Source organism: Octodon degus, unplaced genomic scaffold (genome assembly GCF_000260255.1).
Source record: "Octodon degus isolate 3935 unplaced genomic scaffold, OctDeg1.0 scaffold00039, whole genome shotgun sequence".
NCBI classification, from domain to species: domain Eukaryota; kingdom Metazoa; phylum Chordata; class Mammalia; order Rodentia; family Octodontidae; genus Octodon; species Octodon degus.
In genome coordinates, this window is record NW_004524615.1 from 11,008,845 (window position 1) to 11,020,157 (window position 11,313).

The window sequence follows — 11,313 nt, forward strand, 5'->3', positions numbered from 1 at the left end:
TTTTCTAAGAAAAGGGGGACAACTATATGAGGACACGAAAGTATACACACACATGCAGTGTGTGTATTCTTTTTGAATGTTTCTTATTATGGGCTTTTTTCTATTATTTACTGAATATTCATCTCAGCAGAAACTAAGTTTACAGTTTATATGGAACTCTAATATAATTTTATCTGAAGTGGAGAAAACAAAACACATTTTTTTATCATAATGAGCGTATTTCTATGACTCAGTAAACTCCCAGTGGAAACAATTGTGTCTCAGTTGAATAACACAAAAGGAATAAAATATAAAATAGAGGTATTTGGGATATGGAAGAAAATACAAATAAAAGCAATCTCTATTCATCACCATGGTCTCTAAGAAATAATTAATTAAGCTAATGGGATTTTGACAAACAATAATATAAGCAGAATTTATGCCCTCAACATAATTAGGCATTCTAATTTTTGAATAGAATTTTTTCACTTGCTAATTTATTAGAGTTTCTGCACATTTAGTGCTTTCGCGAATATTATTTACATTGCTGCCCAAAATAACCTTACGAAGGGCACTTAAGCTCGTAAGATCCTGAGTTCAGCATTAAGAGTAAGCAAGTAAATATTTCGTGTACATTTCAAGAAGGGCATAGGGTGGCGCCGACGCAGCAGCCCCAGCTCCGCACTCTGCTGAGCTCCTAATGCAACAAGCACCCCGCAGCTGCCCCGTTCCCCTGAGCCACCGATCCACTCCCCACCTACTTCTGGGGTGTGACACGTGGATGAGCAACAGCTCAGAGCGCGTGGGGAGAGGCAAGCCTGTAGCTAATCGGCTAAGGGGACGAAATGACAGTGACCATTTGGGTTGCTAACATAAAAATGTAGCTGTTCTGCCCCACAGGTCATTTAAGAAATGGGCCCTTCTGCTTATTTGGGTGGCTTGAGTAGAGGCGTCGAAATAATGAAAACCACTGTTTGACCTTGAGGGTGCTGAACTGGTGAAGATTTTTCTGTAGAAGAAGAAAAAATGAGTGACATTTTTAAAGGATACATTTTCAAAGTCTATCGGATTACTGGTCGACACGCAGCTGCGCAAGCTGACAGCTCCTTGCCTGCAGCAAAGACTAAAAAGTCCTCCCCTTTGAGAAACTCCATCGGATTTGGCCAACTACAGAAGGATATACTTTATATTTTTATATCAAGGGTTTATAATAACACAGGAATAGTATTAAAAACCAGCCTATTAGATCATTATTCCACATAACCCATCTGCTTTCACTCAGAAGCCATGGAATTTAGGTTGCAAAATCAACAGTAAACAAAATAGCCAGAAAAAGTCCCTTGCAAAATAATTGTTCGTGCTTTAGAAAGATTTTAGTTCTGAATTGCTATGTCATTTGTAGATTCCGAGGAAGTAGCCAGTGCAATTGTGTCAAGGAGCAAAGAGAATTCAGCCGAGCTTACCCCCATAACAATGGGGAGAGACTCTTCCTTACCCCCGATTGAGCATAATGTGGTCATTTTTAATACACAGAAGAGCCAACAACTACTCTTCAGTTATGCTAACCAGTCTGTCTACACACATTTTCGCAACTAGCAGAAACTTGATTTGAAAATGAGACTCTTTCACAAGTGTAGGTGCTTTTTAAATTGTTTTCTTCTAGAAAAATCACCTAAAAGATTATGTAATCCTTCAATTCAGTTATTTGTCACAGTATTCAGTAGGGAAGTGACAGTGAATCGTGTCTGAGTATCTTAACAGAAGAAAGCAGAGGCTGCAACGTGGCAGATTGAAGCAATGTGGCAGGCAGAGCAGGGTGTGAGGCGTGCAGTGATTACACCCGAACTCTCCTGAGAAGCTCAAGAAAGAAAGCAAAAGGCTTCCAGCCACCCAATGCGCAGCGATATCTCAGCGAGACACCTGCCGAGCTGGAGAATATAGCACTGAGCTCAGATGATGTATATTTTTTTTAAAACTCAAGGTTTGAAATTTGCTTCTTTGATTCCAGCTTCTTCTTTGCAAATGTGTCCACCCCACCCCACCCCACCCCGCCTGTGTGCATCTGTGACAAAGCTACCATCTGATCCGTCGGGTTGGGTGAGACTCCACGGTCTGCTGAAACCATTATTAACTCTCTTTGTGCTGTGCTTTATATGTTAAGTTTTTCAAGAGAAAGAGGAGACTCTTAACATTCTATGCACCGTGCTCCTTCCCTGCAAGTCAGGACTTTTGAATTTTTAATGGACAACTACAATTATAATTGCTTTATTTTAAGAGGTCTGCCTTTGGGGGGGAATGCCTCCATGATCATAAATTCATATCCACTCTTTTTATTGATATCATTCACTCACTTGCATCAAAGTAGCTGTAAGCTTGGAAAAATCTGTGTTTAACCTCAGGAAGGAAAAACAAGTAGACAAAAGGTAAAATACCTTTTTTATTACACTGCAAAGCAGCTTGCCTGTGGCTTCCAAGTATCCTGAAGGTATTTACGTGTCCTGGCTGCCTCAGCCTCTCCTAACCTGCAAGATAGACCGCCCATTCGCATCTTGGGCCCTCTTTTTTCTCTCTTTGTGTCTTGGTCAGGCTTGCAGATAGGAGAAGGAGAAGGGGTGAAGGTTCTGTGGACTGACTGTGATAAAGTAGGAATTAAACAATGTGGCTGCACGTCACCGGGATTATGGGCATGTACCACTGTGCCCAGTTTTACCTCATTTAATTGTGTCATCCTGGGGAGTCTCCAATATTATATAGTCTTAAAAAGTCTAATATTATATATTATCATTTTCACCATACAATTGAATTGGCTGGGTCATCTTCATTGTCGGTGACGCAGAGTCAGAGTACCAGGTTCATTTTTACATACTGAATGCACCCAAACTAAACAGACCAAGGAATGATGTCCGCCCCTGAGAAGCCCCTGCCCTCGCCCTCTTCCCACAGCGTCCCTCCCCAGCAGGCACCACCACCACACAAACCACTCGCACCTGCCTGGAGATCTCGTCAGCAATGTAAATGCACAGTGGACTGCCTTTTGCTGCCTGGCTTCCCTCCCCCAACAGTAGGTTGTAAAATTCACCCCAGCCTCGTGTAGCTTGCTCATTCATGTGTTCAAATAAGCACCAGTTTACTTCTGCATTTTACTGCAGATGAGCATTTTGATGGTTTACAGTTGGGGCTCTTTATCCACCTTAATGCTCTTTGTTTATTTTCTTATTATTTCTGAGAACACAAAGCTAGACTGAGCCTCAGCTCCTACACTCAAGTGGTCTCCCACCGCAGCCCCCAGTTAGTTCCTGGGGCCACGGAGAGACAATACCTTGACTAAATAAATGCTTACAACATGCAGAAACACGCAGCCAAGGGATCTACTTTAAACATAAGCCACCAAGAAATGCAATATATATTGTAACATTTAGGACATTTCCTTCCAATTGTGTATTTTCTACTGTAAGCAAGTGACCTTTCATTAAGTTCCTCACATTATTTCTGGATTCTACTGCACGAAGCAGTTGGGACTTCCAAATGGCTCCACCGTAGCCAAGGCAGGGTGTGGCTGAGGGCTATTTCATGGTTCTGGCAGTTGTGCCCTGGGGTGGACTCGCAGGTGCCTGGCTGTGTGTGCTCACCACTGGTTGGCCCCTAGCTGGGAGCTGCAGAAGAGGCCACGGTGAGAGCTGCCGAGTCTCAGGCTCGAACGGCCACTCATCGCTCCCTCCGCACTGCCCTCCTGCACACTGAGGAGAGGGGATGCCTGTGCTGAGGAGGAGAATTGGCAGGACCAGGAGGAGCCTCGGAGCAGTCCCAAAGAGTCTCTTTCTTTCCTTCTAACACCGTGTAGGTGCCCTGGCCATCTCATGCGGCACTGTAGTTCCTTTCTAAACACTCTCTTCCTCTCTAGAAAGGGATAGGAAAGGAAATTTTAACATGGCATCTTGCTCCTACAGAACTTACCATCTCTGGGAGTGTTAATACTTTTACTGCAAATTAAAATGGGTGAGGCTCACTTGTCACATGTGTGAGCAGAGGTCACCTTTAGTACTAGTAGCCCGCACGTGTTAAGCACGACAGTCTTGCATACTGAACGAAATACAACTTGCCACTTCCCCAACACATTCTTTTTTCAAAGCTGTGTATGTCTAAATTCAATCTAAATACTCATCAGCTTGTCATTGACTAATATCAGCTCAATTTGAATACTGAAAGAAACTAATTGTATTCTATTAGGTGGAGGTAGGTTGCCTATACTATACTCCAACAAATCTGCTCAGTTAATAAGCTGATCCTTTGTACTTCTCTCTCCACACTTTGGAAACACCTGTCATCTCCCAGTTGTTTGCTACAGAGTTTAGTTCTACTACCTGATAAGTACAATTCTTTATTCCACGAATATTTGCTTAACTCACTTTAGGGCAACTACTAAGCCAAATGCTGGCCGTGGGATGAAGAGAACAGCCCTGCATGGTCCCTGTCCTCACAGGGGGCATAGCCTCTGTGAAAAGAGCAGCACTATTCACAGGGTCCTTTGATAGCACTTCAAGTGATGACATGCACAGTGTGTTCAGTAACATCCTCTGAAACGTTCGCGTCCAGGCCTGGCTCAGAATGAGACCCTGTTTGCAGATGTGAGCAGTTAAACTCACCCTTTGGAATCAGGGTGGGTTCTGAATCTTTAGCGGAGAAAGGCTGAAGAGATTCAGATACACAGGCAGAGAAACACACGAGGAAGAAGGCATGAGGTACCAGAGGCACAGAGGAGTGGGTTCAAGCCAGGGAGCAGCCGGCCTGCCCAGACTCGCCAGAGGCCAGGAGAGGGGATTCTGGTCTGGCGCCTGCGAAGGGTACACGGTCCCACTGAACCCTTGGCCTCCACTTGCAGCCTCTGGAGTGGGGAGAGGTTGGCAGATTGTGCCACTCTGCATTGCCAGGCCTGTGAATAACAGGGGGGAGCAGGCTGTCCTGGGACAGTGACACAAGGTGCATTAGGTTAGTCCACAAGAAATTGCTTTGCCCATGTGAGTATGTGGCCGAGTAGCATCCTGTGAAGTCCTGGGAGGAAGACAGATGGTTGGAGGAAGCTTCTCCAAGGGATTGCGAGGGGAGCTGAAAAGTCAGTAGAGGGAAGGAAATCCCAGACAGAGGAGGAAGAGGAGGAGGTCCAGCAGGGGGCGCGGGGCCCGTCCAGGTGCAGGCAGAGGGTGCGCAGGCCCTGGAAAGGGAAAGACAGGAGCTTCGCAGCAGGGCCAGCTGAGGCTACGTGGGAGTGAGGGCCCAAAGCGGCCCTGGAGGCTCAGGGAGAGGGTTCCAACTTTTTCTTTTAAGAACAGAGGGCCTTGGCAGGCTGAGAGCGTTTAGGAAAGAACCCTATGTTTTCATTTCAATGATGAGCCCTACCCAATACGCCAGTGATCCAGTCCTGGTGCAAGTCAAGCCCCGTGGTCACGTCCGCAGTGGCGCGCAGCCCTTCTGCTGCCCAGAGCACCGTCCTCCGTATTTCTCCCGTCACTCGCTACGCGCTGTTCCTGAGCACTCTCTGAACGAGTCCACCAGGGTAAGCGTTGTGTTTTGCTGGCGCTGAAGGTAGGACTCCACCAGGTTACACACGGATGTCGTGAGAACAGGCGCAGTGGCTCGGCTATCTCTACATCCCCAGGGGGCAGCGCAGAGTCTGGCTTGTGGATTTAGGAATGGCAGCATCGACGTGAAAATGGATGAGTTGATGAATGAATAATTAGAAATACTTCACTTCTACTCTGTCTTATCACCCTGGCTTTAGCAAGATCGAACTAATTGCTCGTGGTCTGGTCTGTCTTAATAAGTTAACTGCTTTTCTTTTCTCTGAATGTTGCCAGTTTGTTTTTGACAGTCACATCACCGACCTTTTAGAAAACAAAATTGTTTCTTGTATGTCTTCACTGAGGACAGAATCCCTTCTCCAGGTCCTCAGCACGTGCAGAAGCTAGCAAGTTAGTGTTGTGTCTTTGGCGCTGGCTCCTTGCCATCCTTCTCGTCAAGGACACGTCCTCTGCATGCATCTCCATGCTTAAGTGCTCCAGTTAGAGGAGGCAGCACTGGCCCCTGCCCTAAGGGAGATTTTCCTTGAGACAGATGGGTAAAGGTTCAGCGCCAAACCCGATAAGATGGGCGAGAGGATAGGGCGGAATGTGCCTGCTACACCTAAGAAAAACGAAAGGGCAATCTTGGTAGCAGAAATCAAGATGCCTCAGGTCTCTGGAGCTCACAGCCAGACGACAGCTGAGACATCAGTCACGTTAGAATCCGTGTCCCTGCAAAACTCAGCCGTCCCGTTCTCTCTGTCTGGGTTAGATTTTCACACAAAAGTAGCAGGAAAACTTTGCTCCCTTGTCCTGTGAGCAAAGTTCTTTCAGCCTCCAATGTTAACTTTCCCACCACCCCAAGACAAAGTGTCACTTGAAGCAGAAGCACACTCAACAAGGGGGTCATGAGCTGATGGCTTTGGAGCGGAGGTATCCAACCTGGCCGAAGGTCTGCCCGAATTGAACATGGTCGTTGGGTGGGATGCAGTTGCAAGCTGGAGAAGAAGACAGGAAGGAAGTGAAGATGAATCACATTCTGTAGAGAGATCAGAGAGGTGAAGAGGGGTAAAGGGACCTGAAGGAGGAGAGAAAGAGGACAGGAGAGTGCATAGCCGCTCTGCCAGCCGAAATCAATCTCCATCATTTCTCCTTCGCTCTGCGTTGTCTTCCATTGGTGACATTGTCTCTGCCCCACAGACACACACACACACACACACACACACAAACACACACACTATATATATGATAAATCATATATATGTGATATATGATTTTATCATATATATGATAAGTTTACTTGCTATTACTCACATATTACAGCATTTAAAAACTAGTAGTTCCGCTGCTCAGTGCCTGCCTGGCAAGTGCAAGTTCATGAGTTCGATTCCCCCAATAGAAAAAAAAAAAAAAAAAAACAACTAGCAGTTCTTAAGCGTCTTCGCAACCAAACAAAAAACTTCTGCTTTGCTGATCAAATATGTTTCTGTTTAGAGCGATTCCTTTTGATCTGCTAGACAGCCTGAGAGATTCTCTTGACATTTTCTGTTGTTTCAAATGTTATTACATTTGCATGCTTCTGTGGTTTACGCTTTTATTGTCATTCTTTTAAATTCTAACTCTAGCATCTGGAAATACAGAACAGTTTTTGTTTAGTCATGTGACCGATCTTAAGTAAAAATTATAAAATGTGCATAAGTTGAAAATAGATTTATTAGCATGAAGAATAAAATAATATAAAATTTATTCTTCATTTTATTCCAATTTAGATTTTTAAATTGTGCTTTTGTTTCCCGGGGTCAGTTCTAACACACTAGAACGCTCTCACAATGCGTGGCAGGTGAGACTTGCTTGGTGGTACTTTGCTGCCATCTACTGGTCCTCTGTGTAATTACTATCACCGCTCTAACCAGTGCTCCATTGGTTTCCCTTTTTTCTTCTGTTTGTTTGTTTGCTCTTATTTAGTTAAAGCAAAGTGAAGCAAATGCAGACACAAAAGAAAAGCTCCCTTTGCGCCTGAGGATCTTTGAAAAATTTCCAAACAGACCACAAATGGTGAAAATCTCAAAACTTCCGTCAGACTTCACGGTCCCTAAAATCAGGTACTGAAATTTTTCTTCCATTGTATATCTTAGTTACACGGTGAGCGAGTCATAATAAATTGGGCCCAACCTCTCCAACACGCACGCAGGTGGGTTTCTTTCCTGCTGTTTTTGAGCTGTTGCCTATATTTTCCGCTCTACCCCATTTGAAAACCTGTCATCCCCCCCCCCATCAGCGAGTGGGCAGTGTACAGCTCCTGGGGGGGCTTCTCCCCGCCCCCCTTTCCCCCAACTTCCCCGCAAGTAAATGACAAGAGTGCTCAGTGTGGAGGGAAGGCAGCGAGAGGTCGCCCTCTGGCCGTGAGCCCGGCAGGCATACAATCGTCATCGCGGCCCTTTTATTTCAAGCAAACAGAAAGCAGTGCAGCCAGCTCTTGGACTGCAGCATTTGATTACTCTGACACACCTGGTCACAGGAGAATTTGGCTTGCACTGTTTAAAGTACATGGTGTGTTACACTCACACTGATTTGACATTACCACTCTAGTTAAGCAAACAAATGGAATAATAATGTTCTTTTTTTATGTATTTGGTACAGGGTCTGACTATCCTCCTGTTTTCAGCCTCCCCAGAGCTGGGATTACAGGGGTGTGCCACCACACCCAGACTTGGTGGCCCGCTCAGCGCACCTGGGGCAGGGCCTTTTGTGCCAGGGATCATACCCGGGTCACTGTGCTTGCCCAAGCAGGCGCTTAGTCCACTGAGCTATCTCACCAGCCCTGGAATAATAATATTCTATTCCTTTTTAGTAATGAAAAGAAATTCTCCAGTGATAGCTCAGAAAAATCAGAACTAGAATCCAGATTATTTTAAATTATTTACTTCATAAGCTTGAGAACATCCAGGTGAGTTTGGCTACAAAAGTATGAGACTCGATATGGTCCATAAAATTTTTAATTCAAACAGAAAAAGGCAAGACGTGTATAGCCTGATGAGGAGGTGTTGAGAGGACGGTGTCGGCAGGCTGTCGCATCACCCTGTCGGCATGGCAAAGTGCGCCGTGCAATTTCACGTGGCTATGACGTCACTAGTCGCTACACTAATCTTCCTCAACCAGCACGGCACTGGAAGAACACGGGACACATGATTGTATTTGTGTTTCTTAAGCAAATAAAATTTAGTGAAGTTAGTTTTGCAAAGCTGTTGTGTAAATTTTCACTGTGTTTTGGAGATCACATTTTTCTGTCTCTAAATGTAAAATTGTCTCTCAAGCATTTTCATGATGAATGAAAGTTTAGAAAGAAATGATAATTCCTTCAAGTCTAAAGGGCAAGATAAAACGTTTTATTACCATAATAGGATCCAGAAATGCCATCGGTTACTAAAACATCCGTGTTTCAAGTTATTCTGGAGACATTAATTTTGTTAAACTGGAGTCAATCAAGATTTTGGAAGCTTTCTGTAAATTATGTATTTTTGGAAATGGAATATAAGGGCCATTTTTTTTTTTTTTTTTTTGGTGGCGCGTCTTGCTTCCTCTAATCTTTTGTCCCTGCTTTGTCTCAGCTTCTTAGCGCAGGCAAGCACGTGTCTGTGAAATGCCACCCCTGGCTCAGGCGCACATCACTAACAATGCTTGATGTCTGTATCCTTCACCTGCAAAGGGAGAGCTTTATGAAGCAGTTCATTGACCGCCAGCAACAGGACACCTGCTGCCTCTTCCGAATCCTCCCTTCGGCCTCCTCCTCCTCGTGCGACCACCCTAAGCGCCCAGCAATCGAAGAAAACAAGTACACTGATCAGAAAGTAAGACCTGCCCGCTCGAATGACGCAGCTGTTTTTAAGGTACATATGTTAGCGAAAATAGCAATGGCTCAAGGGAACAGTGAAGCAAATTGTTTTATTTGTAGACAAAATCATTAAACTTAACATTTTTACCCCTGATCTGAACCAAAAGGCTGAGGCATGATTTCTTTTTTCAGTTATGAATTTAAAACTGGCCTCTCTGTCAGTCAACTTTCGCGCTGGGCTGCACGGCAGCTGCGCCATGTGGCCTCACGTCGCTGGACAGCTACTCACACTGCGTCTTCTCACGCGCAGGATGCAGGACTTGGGTCACCAGGCTTCTGTCTGGGCTTTATAATGACCCGACTGTCTCTTGTCATCTGCCAGTGACCATGGTTGGTGCAGTTACTACATAAGAAAGAGAAAAGCCAGAGCAGATGTTCTTAAAACTTACCAAAATGATGACATTTATCCACCTCTTAGTATAGGGCAGGAACTATCTATGGACGGATTATCTTACTGCTGTTCTGCTTTGTCATTCTAAAATTGGAAACTTTTCTCTCTAACTCTACAGTAAAGTACCAGCCCAGAACTGCACACCCATAGAGCAAAGCTAGCTATCATGTTTAAAGAAAAATGAGGTCCCATTTCCTCAATTTAAGAAAATGGCATATGACATAAAATGCATCCTTCTGTGCAATAATCAATAGCAGAATCCATGCACACATATTATGCTATTAGTTTGGTAACACAATCATTATACTCAGTAACAATTTAGTAGTATAATCAGTCAAAAATGAAAAGACTGATAGAAATTAGTCGTCTTTTCATTTCTATTAGTTTTTTGAAGGTAGCAATTAATGCTTATAATGTTTACTTTCGCCAATTTCATATGCTGATATCTGTAATCTGAGCAACTGCATTGAAGACAGCAATGTGCAATACAGCAACCACTGTTGAATATGTATCTTCTTGTTTTTTTAACTGTGTGTCACTTCTAATGTCTTCTCTATTATTTTCCTATTCTCTTTAAATTTTAAAAATAATACAAAGACCATAACAGAGTAAGGGGTGGAACAGTTCTGTTGACCAAAAAAAAAATCTAATTCATTTGCAAGCATGTCACTGATGCATTCTGGAATTCATTTGTTTTATATTCCCACCCCCTTTCTATTGCTCATAATAAAATCCACATTTCTGTTACCCTATTACTTCAGTAATGACGGTGATTGCCTTTATAGTATGTCTCTTCTTTCTTAAGAATTCTCATTTCTTTGTTTTTCTCTGAGTCATCTGTCCATGTCATTCCTCTAACTTACAGAACTCAAGATTGTAGATGATAGTGCGAAGCCAGTGGCTTTTCTTTTAAGCACTAAGAGTCTGATTGGCTGGTTGTGTCTTAGCTACTTTCTCTGTCACTGGGGCAGAATACCTATGACCCGCAACTTCAGGAGGACAGGTTTTCTTCAGTTCATGTCTCAGGCCATGGGCACCTGGCTCCAGTGCAGGAAGACCTGGAAGTGGGACCAGGAGGGGGAGTCGGGAGGGAGGTGCTCACTTCATGGCGGTAACAGGCAGAGGGGGAGGGAGGAGCTGCAAAGGAGAAAACCCTTCTGGGCCATGGTCCCGCCGTGACCTCCCACTTCCTGATACCACATGACTTGTAATGTCCCCAGAATCCAATCACCTTTCAAAAGCCCACCTATGAGCTCAGGAGGCAGTGGGGACATCTAGTTATAAACCATAACAGTTTGCCATGATGTGGGGCAAGCTAATGAGATTTTCTCTGTACGCCTATATATGTCTAGTACATCTCTTGGCATCCAAACTGCTCTCACTGGGAAGCATTTCCAGTATGCAGCCTAAGGTATTTATTTGCTCAGAGGCATTTCTGTTTTCTTTTGGTTTGAGTCCTGCTTTTCTATGTAAGCATTGCCCTGTCCCTTTGGATG

The 11,313-nt window shown here is 44.3% G+C and overlaps 1 protein-coding gene across 1 annotated transcript in view; it reads left to right on the forward strand.

Annotated features, from left to right (window-relative positions):
• Positions 1-11,313, forward strand: part of Nalcn (sodium leak channel, non-selective) — a 357,549-nt gene that overhangs the window by 263,036 nt on the left and 83,200 nt on the right. Inside the window, exon 15 of the mRNA XM_012514741.1 lies at positions 9,241-9,382. Coding sequence (XP_012370195.1) covers positions 9,241-9,382 — 142 coding nt within the window. The remainder of the gene's footprint in view (positions 1-9,240; positions 9,383-11,313) is intronic.